Below are 23,018 nucleotides of genomic sequence, written 5' to 3'. Positions count from 1 at the left end.
CCCACCAGTGGCATCACAAGGGGGGTGCAGGCCTCACCTGGGTGTCACCCTGTAGTATAAAGTGCAGCATTCGGCTCTGACACTGTGAGGGAGCCAGCACTGCACACAGGACAGGGCAGTCCGCACCTCCTTCACCCCCCCACCCCTCCGCCCAAACAGTAAAAAGTATTGGACAAAGGGGTTCGGGCCACGAGGCCACACCCATTCCCACGAGGCCATGCCCCATCTGCGAGGTCATGCCCCCTATTAGGTTCTAATAAAAACCAAGCAGATATATGCTATGTATAAATTCCTCTTATATATCTGAATGCCGGGTTGCACCCGGAATTATGTTCACGCGCCACTCCCGGGTGTGAACCGTCTGAGTCCCCTTTCAGACTGATTGCCCAACCCGGCACTAATGCCGGGAAATGTCATACAGATACCTTTACTGGAAGGTGGAATGAATGTGATTAAATAAGAAGAATTCTTGCACATATTTGCTTGGTTTTTATTAGAACCTTATATATCTCTTGGTTTTAATCAGAAACTAATATAACAACATCGTCCAGATAAGATCTGGTAATTAAGCAATTGGTGAGTTTGGAGTGAATGCTGAAATCTGACTATTGGTATTATACTCCTGTGCATAAGTATTATCTATACGTATATAAGATGGTATTACGGAATTTGGCAAAAAGATAGGAATATATGATTAATTGCATAAAGTTACTTAAGATATAGCAATTTGAATGGTTACATGAGTAATACTAACTCACACCTATACACACACTAACAATTATCTAGAATCCCAAAACTAAATTCTTCACCATCTGTATTACACACAGACCAAGTTGCACACCATCTGGCCTTCCCAATCCAGATTTTGGAACAACTGCATGGAGGTGGGCAACATTTTCATTTTTTTGGGGTGCCCTTCTATTTGCTCCTTGTAGGTGATGTGTTTGATTTTATTTATAAGGTGCTAAAAATCCAACTACATCCCTCTCCATGACTATCTCTCAGATATGCCTAAAAGTTATAATTTGGGACACATTTTCATAGCTAACAAAACTCCTATAGCTCCACTTTGGAAACACCCCAACTTTCTATATTCAAGATTGTCCATAAAATTAATTTAGCATTTTTAGATTTACTGTTGATAAATGATTTTTCTTCCTAACTTGTTTACTTATGTTTTATGACTTTCTATTCAAACTTGTACCATGTGCTTTACTTTTGCATTTCATTAATATATATAATGTTTACTCTGTTCTATATCATTCCCTTTTATTGTATGTGTGCCTGATTCACTACGGATCGCAACTGCGATTATGCATGCAGTCTGCTAATCGTTACGCCGTTGCAGCACTACGTTACCTTACACACATCCGTAATACTGTGCAAGACTACAAAACCATCGGTAACATCGAGTTTCATCGCACTTGCACAAGGTCAGACCTTACTCAGAAATTGCTAACCTTCTGGTACGCAGTGAGAGCTCAGGCTGCGTATGCGATCGCAATGGATAATTTATGTACCACTCTGCAACAGCGTTCAAACACACTGGCACGCCTGCCTTTTGCCGACCACCCCCCGTCACCTCCCACAAACGGCACTTTCTGTCAATCACTCTGTGATGGGTCTGCGCAGTCACTGCGATTGGAGTCCCGATAATAGTGGCCGGTTTGTGCATGCGCACTGCGATGTAAAGCACTGCGGAATATGTGTGCGCTATATAAATAACTGGTAATAAATAAATATATAAAATACGCATGTGCAGAATGCAACAATCGGCCGATTGCTTGTGTAATCACAGTTGCGATCCTTGCTGAATCAGGCCCTTTGTTTCTACCCTGCCCGTTCCTTCCCTTTTATCATGTTGTACCTTCCCTGTTTGAAATCCTTTTTGTTTGTTTCTGGTTATCTCTTCTTAATTTACAATAAAAACTATTGATGAAAACAATAGAAGACATTAAAGATACTGTAATATCTGGTATTATGAGAATTTCCACTGTTGTGCATGAAGTATTTCTCACAGGTCTATTTAAATATAGGGGACTTATAGGATGTAGTAATTTGCAGTAATTATAAGAGAATTTCCGCCGTTTATGTAAACATAGACTCCTTAGTGCATCCAGTTGTGAATGGGAGAATATACAGTAGGTGTTCTGAATATGTTTTTTTTTTTTTTTTAGAAATTCCTGCATCTACACAGGAAGTATCTCCTGTAATCATACATGAACAAAGGCCTCTTAAGATATCCGATATTTGGTTTATGGACATGAGGTTATACACATACAATTTGATATTGATATATCTTTATATATATATATTATGGTTTTTGATACAAGACTATACAGTGTTTTCACATTACTGGATATTTGGTTTTGGCTATGTTTGGCCCAGCAAATAATTTTTTCTCTCAAGATCCCAATTGCTGATGATATAAAGGTAGGCTTAGTGCCCCACTCACAATACATCCCATATGAAGTGAGAGTAGGCACAGTGCCAGTGCCTCAGATGAAATGCATTTGGTATAGTGGTGTTTCAGTGAGCTGATTTGCCTTCAAAATATTATATGAGCTTTTTCTAAATTTTTATTTTGTACGTTCATTTTGTTATTGGTGTCAATAAATTACTTTGTATTATATGGGACGCAGAGATCCTCTTTATTATTTCATTATACGAGATGTAGTTTGCATCTCGGCGGTCGGGATGCCAGTCCTCAGAATACCGGCGCCGGAATCCTGACAGCAGATAGATCCCAACCGCTGGCATCCCAATGGTAAATATTAGGGTTAGGGGAGGGTTAGGTTTGGGATTAGGCACTTGGTGCAGGGTTAGAGTTAGGCTGTGGGGGGAGGGTTAGGCTGCAGAGGGGGAGGGTTAGGCTGCGGGGGAGAGGGAGGGATAGGCTGTGGGGGGATGGGAGGGATAGGGTTAGCAGACTTACATTCAAGGTTTCGGGATTTTGACTTTTGGGATGCCGCTATCAGTATTCTGACCGCCGGCATCCCGACCAGCCCATTATACATTATGGATTGACACACAGGGTGAATCAGCCAGTGAATGAACATTTTCAGGTTTAACACAGTAATCTTACATTTCAGTGTATACAATCTTAGATTAGATCTTTTGACTATGCTGTATTGATGTACATCATATTATTAATTTACTGGACAAGTCTGTTCCTTTGCTAGCATTGTGCATTCATTCACGTAATTTCTACACCTCTCCTGTTTTTTGGTTGCAAAATTCTAACTATTCCTTTAAACTTTGAACAAAAAACGTATTTTAAAAGTATACATAGTAATGATGATGGCACATGTCTCAAAATAGTCTTTATGTTGTATCTTCTACATACACCATCCCCTTTAAATATGAGAATTCCCTTAACTGTTCATTCACTGGATGATTCACCCTGCATATTTACTAAAGTGCAGGTTTTTAGAAGTGGAGATGTTGCTCATATCAACCAATTAGATTTTAGCTATTAGCATCTAGAAGGTGCTAGATAAATGTTAAGTAGAATCTGATTGGTTGCTTTGGGCAACATTTCCACTCCTAAAAACCCACGCTTTAGTAAATATACCCCTATGTCTATGTTTTTGGAATTGAAGGAAATCACAGGAGGGAGCTTTGTCAAGATTAGCTCAGATAAGCGTTATTATATTGATTTGGGTGTGATATGACTTGTCAACATTTAGAAGGTAGACACCAGAATGTCGGCAGGTTCTGAATTTTGACAGTCAGAATTTTGACATTGCCATTAGGTTGACAATCATTATGTAGACAGGTATTATGTAAGACATGCTTAAAATGTCAATATGTTCAGAATGTCGACACCAAAATGTCAATTGTTTTTTGGTATTATAGCCAAAACCTAACCCTAAACTAAACCCTAACCCTAACAATCATCAAAAAAACATATGTTATTGTCAACATCTTGGTGTCAAGATGTTAAATGTGCTCATCCTGAACGTGTTGACATTTTAACCATGTCAACTTAAATGCATGTCAGCATGTTGATTGTCAATATAATGACCTTAGTTTGCGGGATGCAGCAATGTCACAATTGCGGTCAAACCCCCGAAAATGCAGTTTTCAGGGGCTTGACCACATTTCTCATATAAACCAAGGCTTGGATGCGGTGGGCAAAGTCATCTTCAGATGGCTTTACCCTATAGAAATCCTATGGGCTTCTAATCATAAAGAGGTGTGAGGAATCCAATCGGATCTCTCCTAGCACCACCACAGCACATGCGTTCTTCTGCACATGCGCAGAAGGACACCAGAGGGACTTCTGGGTCATAGACCCAGAAGTCCTTCACTCGCAAAGCACAGCTATTACCGAGAGAGCTGTCCTTTGCATTTTTCTTCATACATACCAGCGTAATTAATGCTGGCATGCATGCGATGAGTGGCGAGATACATTGCATGCATATTGGGATGCATAATGCATCCTGCCTATTGACATTCTGACTGTCGACATTCAGAACCTGTCAACATTCTGGTGACGACATTCTATTGACCAGGTACCAACAATTTCTGGTTCGGGTTCACACTGAACACGTTTATATACAGTATATATATTTGGATGTCACATTGGTGATTTATTTCTAACTATTGCACTAGTAGGCACCTTTTTGAGATACATGCACACACACATACTGTGTATATAAGTATGTATGGAAAAATATAACAAGTCATGAGTATTAATATCTACAAATATTTTATACACTGGCTAGGGTGTGCTCACTGTGCAGCTGAGAAGCCACTTTTACATCACAAACCAATGAAAAGGATGGGTATTAGATAGTCTTTATGACCCGCCAAATTGCATTGTGGCCAACACATAATGATGGGAATACAAGAGAGAATGTGGAGGAACACAAAATATTTGTTTAAGAATGGAATGGATAACAATAACTGTACTGTGCAATTAAGTTTCACTTAGGCTACACCTCTAATGTTAAGAGCATGCATTGTTTCTGATAACAATTATCTGGAGCTTTAAAACTTTTTTGTAACTGTTACAATATTTTTACCTCTGTGAGAGATGGCAGAATCATCCATGTAATCTGACTCTATAGACAAAGAGAATAATGAGAACTATATTAACATTTATGCATATGTTTGCAAATCAGTCTAAATTTATTCTATTCTTACATTCAGAGCTTTTCTTGAAATAAGACGCTTTTAAAGGAGAAAGGACAATTGCGAAATGCCATCGATATGACAATACTGTTAGTCAGTGCCCCACAAACTGTGACATCAGTGCATGACACAGGTTTCTGCTTTGGCAGAACCTACACCTACTGTATAAGCTGATCACAATGGACTTTGGCCCTCATTCAGAGGCCGTACGCTCTGAGCAGAGCGCACGCTCTGAATGAGGGCCGGCCTCCATGAAAATGGAGCGTCCTTCCGGACGCTCGTATAGCTGTGGGTCACCACCCACAGGCTATACGAGCGTGCATTTTGATGGCCGCGATGGTCGAGACCATCGCGACCATCGAAATTGCGAGCCGGAGCCAGCGGTTGAGGTTTTCAACCGCAAGCTCCGGAGTGATTTTGGCTCTATCAGAGCCAAAATCACTCCCACTGACATCACTAGTGATGTCAGTGGGCCGGCTTCTGACGGGAGGCGTTCCCGGGGGAACACCCCCGTCAGGGAGGCACGCCCCCGGCACGCCTACCAAAGGGGGCGTGCTGTCAATCAACATCGACAGCACGCCCCCTTTGATCAGACACAATGAGCGAAGGACTTTCCTTCGCTTGTCGCGTCTGGCGCATGCGCACGACGGAGCTCCCTCCGTCGTGTGCATGCTCAGTCCAGAACATCGACCCACTTGCGAGCGGACAGCCGCTCGCGAGTGGGTCTGAATCAGGCCCTTTGTACTTCTGTTCTATTGGAGAGACTTATTTCAGTTTTTATAACAGAGAATAGATCAAAAAGTTTACAATCACTATTCATTGCTATAGTAATAAAACTTCTCTTGAACACCCACAATTTCCTATTATTGGTACCTGCTCAGTTTCCTCACCTAACAGGCAGACTTGGAATTAAGTAAATTACCATATATTGGTTTTTGTAGTTTCACTCACCACTACTTCGCACTGTTCCTATTTGGCATAATCGCCAATGCTAAAAAATAAAATATCAACAAAATCAACTAATTATACTGTTAACCCTATCTGTTCCAGAAGGAGGAGCTACCACCATATTCTCTGAGTATGTTTGGTTAGGTAGGAATGGTCTAAAACAAAACAAAAAAAGCGATTACTGTAAATGTGACTGGTGTGTACTGCCTTTGTAAGTAGTATAAGAATCCGTTAGAGGAGATTGTTAATTCATGAAAGACAGCAGTAGGTCATGTAGAATAACAGTAGAATGTGATTCGCTTTAAAATTTAAGTGGACCAAGAGCATTAGACGTGACATACAACTATACAGATATATTAGAATATTATTGCATAGCGATTTACTTGAAAGAGAAGACTATCTCTTTGAAAAAAGGGACTTGACTTGTTAGGGCAACAAGGGGCAAAGCTTTAAAAAAAAAAAAAATATATATATATATATATATATATATATATATTAGGGATGGGCGGGTTCGGATTTCTGAAATCCAAACCCCCTCGAGCCCCCCGATCCAAGTTGGATCCGAGTCAGGCTCGAGTTTTCCCGCCTGAATAGGATCTGAAATCGAGGCAAAACATCATCATCCCGCTGTCGGATCTCGCAGGTTTTGGATTCTATAAACGGTCCCCGTGTCTGCGCCATTTTTCACTACGGCTGTGGACAGTGAAGAGGGAGAGTGGGAGTTAGGGCTGGCTGGGCTGTGTTGTGTTGTGCTGTGCTGCTGTTGTCCATAGGGGCTGTGTCTGCTCCTCCAAAGTCCATAGGGGCTGGCTGGGCTGTGTTGTGCTGCTGTTGTTCATAGGGGCTGGCTGGGCTGTGTCCACTCCAAAGTCTATAGGCGCTGGCTGGGCTGAGTTGTGCAGTGTCCCATAAAGGCTGTAGTCCTAAAGGGGTGCTGTAGTGTTGTCCAGGAGGTGATCTGTCAATCAGGGGTGCTCCCCCCAAGTGCAAAGAAAAAAAGTTTTTTTTCTGTGTTTGTGAATTGTGTGCGCTGTAGCTGCACGTGCATCAACAAAGTAGTGCCAAGCGTGCGCCTGTGTCATAAGTAAAGGGCCGACTGGCTCGTCTGTTAAAGTGTGCTGTAACCCCAAAATGCACTCAAAAAAAATAAAATGTTTTTTTTTCTGTGTTTGTGAATTGTGTGCGCTGTAGCCGCACGTGCATCAACAAAGGAGCAGCGCCAAGTGTGTGCCTGTGTCATAAGTCTGTTAAAGGGTGGTGTAACCCCCAAAGTGCACTTCATAAAAAATGTAAAATTCTTTTCTGTGTTTGTGAATTGTGTGGGCTTTAGCCGCACATGCATCAACAAAGGAACAGTGCCAAGCGTGCGACTGTGTCATAAGTAAAGGGCCGGCTGGCTCATCTCTTAAAGGGTGGTGTAACCCCCAAAGTGCACTCCAAAAAAAATAAAAAAATAATTTTATCTGTGTTGTGAATTGTGTGCGCTGTAACTGCACGTGCATCAACAAAGGAGCAGCGCCAAGCATGCGCCTGTGTCATAAGTCTGTTAAAGAGTGGTGTAACCCCAAAAGTTCACTAAAAAAAATAAAATTCTTCTTTTCTGTGTTGTGAATTGTGTGCACTGTAGCCGCATGTGCATCAACAAAGGAGCAGCGCCAAGCGTGAGCCTGTGTCATAAGTCAGTTAAAGGGTGGTGAAACCCCTAAAGTGCACTCCAAAAAAAATAAAAAATTCTTCTTTTCTGTGTTTGTGAATTGTGTGGGCTGTAGCTGCACGTGCATCAATAAAGGAGCAGTGCCAAGCATGCACCTGTGTCATAAGTAAAGGGCCGGCTGGCTCATCTCTTAAAGGGTGGTGTAACCCCCAAATTGCACTCCAAAAAAAAAAAAAATTCTCTTTTTTGTGTTTGTGTGCTCCTTAGCCGCACGTATATATATCAATATAACATAAATGGAGGACCAAACTTTGTCCGATAAAAATAAAATAGGGAAAGATCAAGAAAAACTTCCTCCTAATGCTGAAGCTGCTGCCACTAGTCATGACATAAATGATAAAATGCCATCAACGTCGTCTGCCAAGGCCGATGCCCAATGTCATAGTAGAGTGCATATAAAATCCCAAATGACAAAGTTCAGGAAAATGACCTTAAAAAAAATATTTTTATCATCTGAGAAGAAACGTAAACTTGCCAATATGCCATTTACGACACGGAGTGGCAAGGAACGGCTAAGGTCTTTCCCTATGTTCATGACTAGTGGTTCAGCTTCACATGACAATGGAAGCCCTCCTCCTGCTACAAAAATCAAATGAGTTAAGCTGGCAAAAGCAGAGCAAAGAACTGTGCGTTCTAAGAAGATATCATAAATCCCCAAGGAGAATCCAAGTGTGGCGGCGGTTGTGATGCCTGACCTTCCCAACACTGGACAGGAAGAGGTGGCTCTTTCCACCATTTGCACGCCCTCTGCAAGTCCTGGAAGGAACACCCACAGTCCACTTGCTGATATTCAAATTGAAGATGTCACTGTTGAAGTACAACAGGATGAGGATACTGGTGTAGCTGGCGCTGAGGAGTAAGTTGACAAGGAGGATTCTGATGGTAATGTTGTTTGTTTAAATCAGGCATCAGGGGAGACAGTTGGGGTAGGGACGTTAACCACCTAGGAACATCCTCCCTTATACGTCACCTGCAGCACGTTCATAAAAAGTTACTGTCAAGTTCAGAAACTTTGGCTAAGACCGTAAGCAGTCCAGGGACACCTAAATCCCTTTGTCCTGTTGTATCCAAGTGCCTGCAAACCACACCGTCAACTCCCTCCTCATCAATTTCCTCCTTAGTCAGGATCGGAAGTAGTCCTGCAGGCCATGTCACTGGCATGACTGACTCTCCTATCCGGGATTCCTCCGGAGGATCCTGCATTGCTATGCCTACTGCTGCCGCTGCTGCTGTTGCTGCTGGAAGTCAATCATCATCCCAGAGAGGAAGTAGGAACACCACTACTTTTACTAAACAATTGACCCTCCAACAGTCCTTAGCAAGGAGGATGAAGTACAACAGCAGTGTATCAACGGTATCAGCACACCGCCGACAACCTCTTAGAGAAACTGAGGGAAATCATCGCCCAGTGGCTTACCCCACTTAGACTCTCCTGGGGATTTGTGATATCTGATAACGCCACCAATATTGTGCGGGCATTACATCTGGGCAAACTCCAGCACATCCCATGTTTTGCTCACACAATAAATTTTGTGGTGCAGAACTTTCTGAAAAATGACAGGGGCGTGCAGGAGAAACTTTGGGTGGCCTGAAAAATTTCTGGCCACTTTTGCCATTCAGCGACTGCATGCCGAAGACTGGAGCACCACCAAACACTCTTTAAACTGCCTCGCCATCACCTGAAGCAAGAGGTTGTGACGCGGTGGAACTCAACCCTCTATATGCTTCAGAGGATGGAGGAGCAGCAAAAGGCCATTCAAGCCTATACATCCACCTATGACATAGCAAAGGAGGTGGTATGCACCTGACTCAAGTGCAGTGGAGAATGATTTTCATGTTGTGCAAGGTTCTCCAGCCCTTCGAACTTGCCACACGTAAAGTCAGTTCAGACACCGCCAGCTTGAGTCAGGTCATTCCCCTCATAAGGCCTTTGCAGAAGCAGCTGGAGAAAGTGAAGGAGGAGCTAAGACGGAGCGATTCCGCTCAGCATGTGGGACTTGTGGATGAAGTCCTTCATTCGTTTTGCCAGGATTCGAGGGTGGTCAATCTGTTGAAATCAGACCACTACATTTTGGCCACCATGCTCGATCCTAAGTTTAAAGCCTATGTGGTGTCTCTCTTTCCAGCCGACACAAGCCTGCAGAGGTGCAAACACCTGCTGGTGAAAACACTGTCAGCTGAAGCAGAATGTGACACGTCAACAGCTCCTTCTTCAGCTTCTCCAGCAACTGGGGCTGCCAGGAAACAACTTAGGTATCCTAAGCAACCCGCTGGTGGTCATGCAGGGCAGGCAGTACCAAGTTTGTACATCTGGTCCGGACTGAAGGACCTGGCAACAATTTCTAACATGTCTACTGTCACTGCATATTATACTGTCACCATTGACAGAATGGTGGAGGATTACATAGGTGACAGCATCTAAGTAGGCATGTCAGACAGTCCGTACTTTTACTGGCAGGAAAAAGAGGCAATTTGGAGGCCCTTGTACAAACTGGCTCTATTTTACCTAAGTTGCCCCCCCTCCAGTGTGTACTCCGAAAGAGTGTTTAGTGCAGCCGGGAACCTTGTCAGCGAAAGGCGTAGGAGGTTGCTTCCACAAAATGTGGAGAAGATGATGTTCATCAAAATGAAGATCAATTCTTCCAGGGAGACCAGCCTCCAGAATGTACAGAGGGACCTGTGGTGGTGGATTCCAGTGGTACTGAATTAATACTCTGTGAGGATGAGGATGTACACAACACTGAAGAGGGTGAGGAATCGGTGGATGAGGAGGATGACGACAACATCTTGCCTCTGTAGAGCCATTGTGCAGGGACAGATTAATTGCCAACTTGTTTTGTGGACGCCCAAACGAACCAATCATTTCAGCCACAGTTGTGTGGCAGACCCTGGCGCTGAAATGATTGGTTTGTTAAAGTGTGCATGTCCTGTTTATACAACATAAGGGTGGGTCGAGGGCCCAAGGACAATTTCATATTGCACCTCTTTTTTTTCTTTGCATTATGTACTGTTTGGGGCCTAGTTTTTCAAACTGCCATCCTGTCTGCCACTGCAGTGTCACTCCTAGATGGGCCACGTGTTTGTGCCACCCACTTGTGTTGCTTAGAATAGTCATGCAGCTACCTCTGTGCAACCTTTTGGACTAAAAATAATATTGTGAGGTGTGAGGTGTTCAAAATAGACTGGACATGAGTGGAAATTTATGTTATTGAGGTTAATAATAGCATAGGAGCAGAAAAACCCACAAATTCTGTGATTTTAGCTATTTTCATGCTTTTTTTCAAAAAGACAGATCAAACCAATCCAGAGCCAAAACACGAAGAAAGGTCCAGATCCAAAACCAAAACACAAAAAGTGGCCGGTGCACACCCCTAATATATATATATATATATATATATATATATATATATTTAATTCAACAACAGAGGAAGGGAGCAAACTGGCAGTAAGTGAAAATATATCACAGATCATAATAATAATAATAATAATAATAATAATAATAAGCTTAATTAATATGCCATTAATGCAGTTTGACAAAAAAAAGAAATTGACTGCAGTAGGGCACAGTCAGGGTTTATAAAGGTTTGGGGGTAGGGGAAAAGGGAAGGGATATAAATGTCCCAAATGTAGGCTCAAGGTCATTCTAACTTCTATATTTGTCTGTGATGTAATCACATGAAGTGGTGTAAAGTTATTAGGAGAGAAAGGGAGGGGTATGTGAAAAAAAAGATAGGAGGTAACTGGTAAATGGGAGACAGTTTCGGGCATCTCCACCAGGTGTATAAGAAATATACCAATATCAGCACATTGCAGCCAACACAAATTGGAAATGTTGGGGTACAGTCAGTATAGTCGTTCTGGAACTAGGGGCCTGATTCAGAGCCGCTCGCTAGATGCGATCGCTTGCACGATGTGTATGCAAATTGTGTAGGCAGTGCACCCGCACAGCAATGCACTAGCACGCCCAGTATTTCTTAGAGAGTGATCACATAGTGTATGCAGACACCCACCAGCCTGTTTTTAGACGCCCACTTGTGCACGTCATGTCCAGGAAGTGTATGCAATCATTGGTACATCGGATGCTATCGCAGCGCTTCGGTTTGACCATACCCTTCCGCAAGCACTGCGAGCACTTCAGTGTAAAAACAAGCCAGGTGACATGTCTATGATGCTGTCTTTTAATTATGCACACCTCTAAAACGCCACTGAGATGCTCAGACACGCCTGCATTTGCACCTCCACTCCCCCGATTTTAATAGCCAGCCCCTGTTTCCACCTATAAACTGCTTCCCCTGTCACTCACTCTGTTGGGCTGTCTATGTGCAGTGAGCGAACGCATTGTGGACTTTTGCTAAGGTATACACTTGCGCAGTGCGATGCATACACACTGTATACCATCGGCAGCAGCGAGAGTATGCATCTTAGCGAGCGGGTCTGAATCAGGCTCTAGGTTCCAACTAGACACTGTCACGCTTGTGTTTGTGGAGCCGGACTGGAGTTGCTGGTTGGATTAGTTTCTAAAGCACAAACGTGAAGACTGGATTATCTTACAGCTCTTGAGATGTAGTATGAGGCTGAAGGAAGCTGAACAGTACTGGGGTGATTGTCTGAGACGCAGAACAGACGTGTAGAATCTAACACACCATTGGTTTTCACCAGGGACCCCTGTAAGGAAGTTTGGGCTTAGCTGTGTTCCCTGTGCAGGTTGCAGTCTTCTGCTTGGGTTTCACTGTAATGGCAGCTGATGACTGAATCTCTTGGAAGGAATCGGACTGGACGACACTGGGATGAAACCGATGGTATAGGATATCGGGCTGGAACCTATGGTGTAGAATATTGGACTGGAACCGAAGGTGTAGGATATTGGACTGGTGCAGGATATCGGTACCGATGGTGCAGGATGACCGGGGTGTAACTGTATACTGGAGCCAGTGGTGCAGCAAGATGATGATCTGCACTCAAGAACATTCGCAGGAATAACCGCAGGAACTCACACAGCTAAGCTGAGGACAACATTGCACTGGCAAGCGCTCAGTGCTCGGAGAATCCTTATATACCCCTGGGAGAGCAGGGATTAGCTGCAGACGTCAGGTCACCACAAACTGGTCTTCTGTTGGTGGATGAACATTCACCTGATTCAAACTGTCATGGTGCACCCAGCAGCCAGCCCTGAGGATGCTACACATGGAAGCCGGGAATACTGCAGGAGGTGAAAAAGCTGCAGCTGGAGGGGGTCTGTCACAGAGTCGGATAATGGCGCGGGGAACCAGGTAAGTGGCCCGGCGTCTGCAGCAGATTGTGCAGTTTGTGACAGACACCTTGTAAAAGTTTTCTGATGGAGCATTTGAAGACTGTTTCTCTGATAATGTCCCAAGTTTCAGGTCCCAGTGGGAAACCCAGGTTGGATTCCCAATCTAATTTCTGTGCAAATAGAGGTGGGGATTCCGGGGCCCATATAGATTGATACAAGTAGAATATAAAGCTTATATCAGCAGGTTGGTACATAAAATATTGCTCTATGGATGAAGTACATTGAGGAGGGAGAATGAGAGAAGAAGTATGCACAAAGTGTCAGATTTGAAGATATTGATAAAATCAGTGTTTGTGGAATATGGTGTTTTTCTCAAGGGTCCGTAAAGGAAGGTGGCACAATTTCCCCAGTCATGTGATGGAAAGATGTGACCCCTGCTGTATTTCAAAGTGAGGACATGAATGTATGTTTTGTCTGGGAGGAAAGAGCAGATGGTTCCAGATTGGCGTCAAGGGAGAGGGGTAGTCTGACAGGTAAAGCATCTTTTGGGGCAAAGCTTTTTAAGGAACACAGGCTCCACTACTAGGAAGCCTAATATTAAATTAAGTATCCTGGTGGGCTAAAATCATATTACTTGTTGGCTCCTTTAATAAAATGGGCCTTATAGAATGTCCTGATGTCTGTTGAATAATTTTAGCAAGCATACAGTATCATTGATTATTGTTTTTACCAATGACTATGAAAGGTCCCAAAGTGAACTGTGTAGTCTCTTCAGAGATATCACGAGATGTTGAACACTGCAAGGAGAAAAAAAACAAAAAACATAAAAAATAAGGAACTATCCCAAATAGAAGTATAGAAGAAAGGGAAGGTTTTATGCAAGGGGAGGGGTATAAATAAAAAGATCACTCACTGCTGAACATTTCCCACTTGCAATGCTACACAGCCGAGCGTCACAGAATATATAGACGTTATTAAATCCCCGGAAGGTGAAAGCGGTCATACTGAATCTGACCTGTTTGGATTTCCCATTTTCAACCACTTTGACAGAAGGTCCATTACTGGTTGCACAACTGCACAAAGAAATGTATTAGATTTAGAGACATGGGGGCCAAATGTAATAGGTTGATAGTTTAGAAAATGTGAGAGTTTAGCAGTAAACCATCACAATTTTTAAACTCTTCCAATGTGATATAGTCCGAGCACATGCAAACTCACATGTTTTTAGACTCAAATAACTCTCATGATTTAAACTCTCATCCAGATGTTTCCTATTTTGAAGATAAAACTCGACCAATGTGAGAGTTTACTGCTTTACATTTTCTAAACTCGGAATGCTCAATGTACGTAGCTCAAAGCACATAAAGCACAAATGTAAGTGTTATGATCTCTAATTTACATTGAAATATTTGTCCCTAAACTTTTTATCGAATGTTTGTCCCTTTGGAATGTCCTATTTTTTTTTTTTAAATTAACTTTTTTTAGACATATTGTTTGGAAAAATGTCTGTGGATATTTTTTATGGGATTTTTAAGTATTCCTTCATATGTTGGAAGAACATCTAGACATGGAACTCCTAGAATGTACAGAATAAATAAAAGTAAGTATTCACCCAAATATATCAACTAATTTTACCCCAAGTTATTTGACTGCACTTTGGGTGCTAGAACTGACAATTATTATCATTATTTTTATTAAACATTTATTTATATAGCACCAACATATTTAGTTGTGCCTTACAATTTTGAACAAAACAGTAATAAAGTGAAACTGGGAAATAGCAAACAGAAAGTTGAGTGGGTCCCGCTCGCAAGCTTACAATTTGTATGGAAATAGAAATCTGATACATGAGGTCCTGTCACATAGCAAAGGTTCTTTGTGTGCTACATGATCCATCACACAGCAATGCCTGGCTGGTGTCAGTGGGTTGCACTATATACCCTGCATTATATAAGTAATCTAATACTAAATCAAATGTGCTGACTGACTGTACTCAACCCAAATCTCTGTAGCTAAAAACATGAAAATCAGGGAGTATATGACAACCATGAAGTAGGTAACCACTAATCAGGGATTTTTCTAAATTCGACTCCAAAGCGTGAAAGGGCTAAAATGTTTCTGCCACCTGTGCAATGTCCTGACTGACTTAACTCATCAACACTCATCACAAATCCAAGGACCTAGAAACATGAATTTCTGGAAGTATATTCCTTCCATGATGTAAGCACCCACTAAGAAGGAATCTTTTGATGTTCAGCACCTTAAGGAGAGGAAAAGTGGTAAAACGTTTCCTCTCGACCAAGGTGATTGGGTGATAAAGCAACATGTCCCCAGTGCTGTGGGACTGTAAGCTCATTATCTGGGTTGAATGGCAACTCCAGAGTTGGGGCTGCAGTGCAGTCCAATATTCAGTTAAGAGAGCCACACCAACTGCCAGTGATGTCTGGCAGCAGTTGGGGTGACAGTTGGTGTGGCTCCCCTATTTGAATATTGGACTGGGCTGCAGCCCCAACTCTGGAGCTGCTACTGCTAAAAATTAAACATTAGTTTTTGGATTTTTCATATTCTCAAACATGGCAATTGAGTTTTTGAACGATAAAGGGAAGATGGTGCCTCACACCATCATAGGAGTCGGAGCCTGCCTCTTGCGGTCCCTCTCCTATCTCATGTATGACATTAAGCTAATGGCTAGGGAGGTGCATGAACTAATTGTGAGCCAAGTGGTGGACAACTGGAAGGAGTTCTCCATCATGTCCCACGACAACAAGGGGGACAACTACACCGGCTCCGCTGAGTATCTCCTTGACATGTCCCAACCTACATGTCTTTGTACAAATGTGTTTCTGAGTATTTTTTGCTCTTAATGCCAAAAGAAATTGTTTGCAAAAAATAAAAAATAAATATTTACTTAATCTTGATACTAGCATGCTCATTTACACCGAGGCATACAATAAACTAAGCATTTATGTTAAGTTAAGATGGTATGAAGGAAATTAAGATATCTAAGGTCTACCCGAGTGAAAGCGAGTACATCAGCTAGTAAATAATAATAATCTCACAACGTTCTTTGTTTTATGTATTATACCAAAGGCAGTGCTTTAAAAGGTATAATTTTGGAAATATATGACATATTGGTGACCCTCACAGAAAGTTCCTTTCCAAATCTATTTTGTGGCTATGATGCATTTAATCTATCAGAATACAACAAATACACAATTGCTAGTATAACTCCCTCCATTTCTAACTGACTTTTGATTTGACAGCAATTCTTGTATTTCATGGTTGGCTTATGTTTCTTTATATTATGAATTATGTTATGCATAATCCAGACAAAATTTGGGTAATGGTGGAAACTTTTTTCCATTGTTGGGTTTATTTGGCATGACTATGTAAAATGTATAAAAATGCACATTTATTTAATAATAGTATTTAATGTACAAAAAAATGAGATTGTAGCACACAAAAAAATCATAATTAGACTGTATTTCCCCTGTTTATGTGATCTTGAATGTAATTTTTAGTTGCTGTCGAGAATGTATGGTTTAATGTGATCTACAGTGTATGAACCATCATTACATAGTTTATCTGGTGAGTTTTTCTTACCCTCCTTGGAGCAGTTGAAGTCTAAGTGAGCCTTTACCATTTTTAGTAGGGGTAGCAAAACACTTTTCTATCCGTAGAACAAAGGCAGGGTCAGGGAACATTGTGCTCATTCCAAAATACAGAATTGTTCCCAAAGTTAATTCTTGCATTTGTGATTCCATTAAGGGCTGAGTGTATGTTGGGCTGACGTAGGCTCCAAGTGTTGTTTGAGCATCACTTCCTGTGGTTCCCGTGTTCAGGTTCTGTGTGCTGTGACAAGTAGTAGATGTTTAAAACATCTTTCTTGATAGTAGAGACAGTATGCAACACAAATCAATTTCATAGCAGTATGAAAGTACAATACTCTATCAGCGGTTTTCAATCTCAACCCTCAAGTTTTCCCAATGGGTCATGTTTTAAGGATTTATGTCTGGAGAAACAGGTAGGATAATTACTGATGCAGAAAAATATATTAACTGACCTGTGCATGATTAAAGATATCCGCAAAACATGACTTGTTGGTAGTACTTGAAGACTGGAGTTGAGAACCCCTGCTTTATAGAGCTGTTAGCATTTTATTACAACATTGTGGAGAATGTTGAGTGTAAAGTAGATGTACATACATACCTCTTGACTGGTTTGATCACAGTGTACAGAGATGTCTCCATGGTAAGATTGTATGTGCAGGAAAAATTAATGGTGAGGTTTGCGGCAGTGATGATTCCATTATTAATGTTTCCAGGAATGTTAAAAGTATTCGTGTATTTTACATGGGTATCGTTTTTCTGTAAATAATACATATATATTACAAAGTAAATTAAAAATGAAAACTGACGATTAAAAAAAAAAAATCAAATACATATACAGTATATATTCGGTATATTTAATTATATATATGCAATTGTATATATACAGGTTGAGTCTCCATATCCAAAATGCTTGGGACCAGGGGTATTTTGGATATGTTCTGTATTTTTGAATATTTGCACACCATCATGAAATATCTTTGGAAAGTGATCCAAATCTAAACACAGAATGGATTTATGTTTTATATACGCCGTATACACACAACAGGTAATTTTATACAATATTTTCAATAATTTTATGGCTCAAACAAAATTTGTGTACATACATGAAATTCATTTATATTTGATATACACCTTATACACACATGAAAAAAAAAAGTGATGTCCGTATTCTGCGCCAAAGTACTAGCACAAGTCAACCTTATGAGTGACACCTATCACTCATCCAAATGAATATGTAGAAAAAACAGTTTAGGGTGACTCATATAAGTGCCTTGATTCAAATTAAAATCCAACCGTTAGATGATCAGAATATGGAGACCATGGACGTGGGTTCTTAGTCACACATACAGTCTTTAATCCATATGGATCTTCCTATTATTTTCAACTCCAATGTAATTTCTCAAATATTCCAATGTGGTAACACTCCCAATTCGTATATGGAACAGAGAGGAGAGCAATATAGTATAAAACCTTTTATTGAAAGTGTACAAAAACAAAGGTGCCAATAATGCACTCCTACCGGATGTGGTGTGAGACAAGCAGGGCATCAATTCAAGCAGTAGTCAAAAAACCCGGGTATACCACCAACAGGGATGTCGGTCCTCCTCCCTCGTCACAAGATAGTTAGAATATTCCTCTCCACCAACATGTTTCGACCATCCTGTGGTCTTTTTCAAGGTATAGGGGAATACCAAATGGCCTGGTATTTAAACCAGTTTCAACCAATCACAATTATCACATGACCTTAATTAGCATATCCACATAATATATACAAAAAACAACAATATGTGTTACACAGATAAAAACAATTTACCTTATAATGGAGGTTTAAAAATACACTTAGAAATCGCTAACATTCATTAATGTCCTTAAGTGATTTTACTGACAATAATAATCACGTTTATTTCAAATTGATTCTGAGTTGCCATGGTTATCCTATTCATGTATAAAACGCCTACCTGAATGAGTCACATGGCCAACCTGAATAAAGCATCCAGAATATGTTTTCAGTGTGTATCCCCATATCATCTCCACTTCCGGTAATCGCATGTCCTAGTCCCGCAAACCGGTGAATTTACATGATGTGATTTAAATACAAATTACCTTTTCACGAAAATCCGAGTGCTGCAGCTTGTATGTGCGGAAGGTGTGTATATATATATATATATATATATATATATATACATACCGTGGGTAAAATATGTAATGGGACCAGTGGCAGAACTCCCGGAGACAATGGAGTCAGTTGCCGCCGTTCCACCTACGCCTACCAGTACTGGCTTTTTCGCTCTAACAGTAAAAAAAAACAGAGCCAGAGGAGCCGCTGAGCTGAGTGCCAATCAGCATCAGCGGCGCACCTACTCCGGCTCCACTACACGCTGTGGTCTCTCTGATCGCATCGTGCCGCGGAGCTCATGTATCATGTGATTGCCCGCGACCCTGTGCTTGCCCCTTCTGAGTAGCCTTTGACACTGCACCGGCGGCTGGCACTGACTACTGTGAAGGCAGAGTGCGGACCGTGGAGAGACTAGTGGCCGGACCCGGAAGAGAGAGGCTGTGTCCAGGGCTGCCATCACTGTTACTTGGGCCTCTCAGCATCAACTGCGTGCCTGGAGAAGGAGCCACTGTGCCAGCCAGCGTGGAGAGGCCGGGCCAGGCCACGAAGAGTACACCCAGAGGAGAGGGAGGAACAGTAGCTCCGGGGGGAGAAGCTGTCTGCATCCGCTGTCACACGATGGGGAAGGTGAAAAGCTCAGACGAGCAGGAGAGGCTGCAGGGGATCCCACTTCCCATGGTAGAGACATCAGGTACAGAGATCAGTGCTCTCCCACCCTCACCATGCTCTCCCACCCTCACCATGCTCTCTCACCCTCACCATGCTCTCTCATCCTGCTCTCATCAAAGGCCAAACTTTTGAAAACAAAATATTAATAATTTAACTGGTTTATGCACCAGTAATGCCTTACCCACATTATCCATAGTAATACCCACCTCTGACAAACTGCCACCCCCACCAAAGGGGAGGGGCCCTGCCTGTTTTGAGAGTCCCGGGCCCTACAATCTCTGATGGCAGCCCTGGACTATATTGATTTTTACTGCCTGTCTCCAGTCACAGTGCTACAGCCCACAGACACAGCCTGTGTCTGTGGGCTGTGGCACTGTGACTGGAGACAGGCAGTAAAAATCAATATGGTAAGCTAAGACTGTCCTAGTGTCCGGCAAGCCAAGCCTAATGAGGGTGGTGTGGTGTCGTTGCCTGGCGTTGGAGTCGGCGGTGGGGGGGGGAGCTGGTCTTGGACTTTGGGGGTTACAAGCACATTTTTAGGCGCATTCTCTGCTTTGAATTTTGGAACCATCAAAAAATCATATGGAGATCATGTTTCATCATTACTACTATTATACACTTTACACAAATCATTTGAACTTCTGTGCGAAAGTTCATTTCTAGCCTTTGTTTTCACAATGTAATAAAAAGCATTAAATAAAAAATGCCAGAAGTAATCAAGACAATTCTCCTTGCACTTATGAATATATGAAGCAGGGGAAGAACTATGGGAGATAATGGATGCAACAATGGAGGAGTTTGCCGACGGGCTCCAGCTCTGAAGGGACACCTCCTCCATTGTCCACAACATATTCACCCCGCTTAGGGCTGTAACTATGTACCCGGAGTGTACCGTCACGGCCGCCCAATACATGGCACCACTTCCCGGCACCTGAGAAGCCACCATACACTAGTGGAGAGCTCCATGTCAGACCATCAGCTGCTGCCTTCATCTATCTATAGCCTGTCTGCATGCAAATTGCTACATTACAGTGTCAGCAGCTGTGACGGGGAGGGGGGGCACCAAATTATAACTTGCCTCCGGGCGTCTGGGATGAACTTATGCCACTGAATGGGGCTATTGTAATTAATTTTTCACCAAATGTCAGAAACAACCCATGCAATCCACACATGCAAAGAAATCAAACCACAGATGTCCATAAATTAAGTTATGTGTAATACTGTGAAATGACACAGGGAAAAAGTATTGAACACGCTTACTGAAATTTATTTAATACTTCGTATAAAAGCATTTGTTGGTAATGAAAGCTTCAAGACGCCTCCTGTATGGAGAAACTAGTCGCATGCATTGCTCAGGTGTGATTTTGGCCCATTCTTCCACACAAACAGTCTTCAAATCTTGATGGTTCCGTAGGCCTCTTGTATGAACTCGGATCTTTAGTTCTATCCATAGATTTTCAATTGGATTCAAGTCAGGTGATTGGCTGGGCCATTCTAGCAGCTTTATTTTCTTTCTCTGAAACCAATTGAGAGTGTCCTTGGCTGTGTATTTGGGATCATTGACTTGCTGAAATGTCCACCCTTGTTTCACCATCAGCATCCTGGTAAGTGGCAGCAGATTTTTATCAAAAATGTCTCGGTACATTTTTCCATTTATCCTTCATTTATATGAAGTATGCCAGTACCATATGCTGTAAAACAGCCCCACACCATGATGTTCCCACCTCCAATTTCATTGTTGGTATGGTGTTTTTGGTGTGATGTGCAGTGCCATTGTCTTGCTGAAATGTCCACCCTTGTTTCATCTTCAGCATCCTGGTAGATGGCAGCAGATTTTGGTCTCATCTGACCAGATTATATTCTCCCAGTATTTCACAGGCTTATCCAAATGTTGTGCAGCAAACTTTAAATGAGCTTCAACATGCTTTTTCTTCTGCAATGGAGTCTTGCATGGTGAGCGTGCATACAGACCATGGTGGACGAGTGCATTACTTACTGTTTTCTTTGAAACAATTGTACCTGCTAATTCCAGGTCTTTCTGAAGCTCTCCACAAGTGGTCCTTGGCTCTTGAACAACTCTTCAGATAATTATTTTCACTCTTCTGTCAGAAATCGTGCGAGGAGCACCTGGTTGTGCCCGGTTTATGGTAAAATGATGCTCTTCACAATGGCCCCAATAGTGCTCACTAGAATATTCAGAAGTTTAGAAATCCTTCTGTAACCAATGCCATCAGTATGTTTTGCAACAATAAGGTTGCAAAGGTCTTGAGAGAGCTCTTTGCTTTTACCCATCATTAGATGGTTTCTTGTGTGACACCTTGGTAATGCAACACCTTTTTATAGGCCATCAGTTGGGATTGAACCAGTTTACAGTATATAATTTGCACAGACAAGGGGAAGGATTGCTTTCTAATTACTGATAGATTTCAGCTGGTATCTTGGCTATCAATGCCTTTTTGAACCTCCCTTTCTTCCTGTGTTCAATACTTTTTCCCTGTATCATTTCACATTATAACACATAATTTAATTTATGGACAAATACGGGTTGATTTAATTTCATGTGTGATTTGCATGGGTTGTTGCTGACATTTGGTGAAAATGTAATTACAATAGCCCCATTACAAATATATTTACTGAGAAAAATGTTGATGTGTTCAATACTCATTTTACCCGCTGTATGTATATATACTGTGTATATATATATATATATATATATATATATAGCCCTGTGTGTGTGTATATATATATATATATATATATATATATATATATATTTACACACACACACATACACATATTATGTGTATAAACCTTTTCCAAATAGCACACAATTGAGGCTATATATTAGTAGCATCTGTAATATTTAAGTGTAATTGTTAGTGTTTCAGTAATGTTTTCGAGTTGTTAGTCTAAAACCTTACTGGACCTTACTTGGAGGATCCTCTACGGCATACTTGCCTACTCTCCCAGTCCAACGTTTACTACTATCTTCTGAAGGGTAAGTGCACTGTTTCTTATTGAAAATTTATAAATTTTACATATTGTTCCTTTTTCACATATGTTTGAATAGTCGAGAATATTACTAGATAGCTCCAGAACCGCATTTCGATTCCAAGGGTTTCCCTTCTATTAGTATCCCGCTGGGCACCACCATCTTGTTTGAGCCATTAACAGTGATTTCTGGGGGTATGCCTTCAAGGATGCCCTTCTCTAACAGCATTCTCCCTCCTAATAGGGAGTCCTATCTAAAATCCTCTCTTTTACAGCACTAGGGTCAGAACCTTGTCTGCAATTGTGCTGACCAGTGTGGCTGCTGCAGTTATTACTGTAGTTACCTTTTGTGGATGCTCTGCTAGATTCCCTCCTCGTCTCCAGTGTCTCCTGTGGATACTCTGTGGGTTATTCATTTACTCTCCAGTGTCTCTTGAGGATACTCTGGTGGTTATTTATTTGATCTCCAGTGTCTTCTGTGGATTCTCTGCTGGTTATTCACCTGCTCTCTAATGTCTACTTTGGATCATATGTTGGTTATTCACCTACTCTCCAGTGCCTTCTGTGGATCCTCTGCAG

At 41.8% G+C, this 23,018-nt stretch overlaps 1 protein-coding gene across 1 annotated transcript in view; it reads right to left on the bottom strand.

The window, feature by feature from the left end:
- LOC148511565 (uromodulin-like) overlaps nucleotides 1–23,018 on the bottom strand; it is a 115,079-nt gene that overhangs the window by 5,105 nt on the left and 86,956 nt on the right. The window contains exons 6-10 of the mRNA XM_088442152.1: nucleotides 17,262–17,419; nucleotides 16,656–16,904; nucleotides 13,966–14,125; nucleotides 13,783–13,849; nucleotides 5,031–5,069 (exon numbers count right to left, since the gene is read on the bottom strand). Coding sequence (XP_088298278.1) covers nucleotides 5,031–5,069; nucleotides 13,783–13,849; nucleotides 13,966–14,125; nucleotides 16,656–16,904; nucleotides 17,262–17,419 — 673 coding nt within the window. The remainder of the gene's footprint in view (nucleotides 1–5,030; nucleotides 5,070–13,782; nucleotides 13,850–13,965; nucleotides 14,126–16,655; nucleotides 16,905–17,261; nucleotides 17,420–23,018) is intronic.

This window comes from Taudactylus pleione, unplaced genomic scaffold (genome assembly GCF_031769625.1).
Source record: "Taudactylus pleione unplaced genomic scaffold, aTauple2 ptg000305l, whole genome shotgun sequence".
Taxonomy (NCBI): Eukaryota; Metazoa; Chordata; class Amphibia; order Anura; family Myobatrachidae; genus Taudactylus; species Taudactylus pleione.
This window is presented reverse-complemented; position numbering and strand designations above follow the sequence as displayed.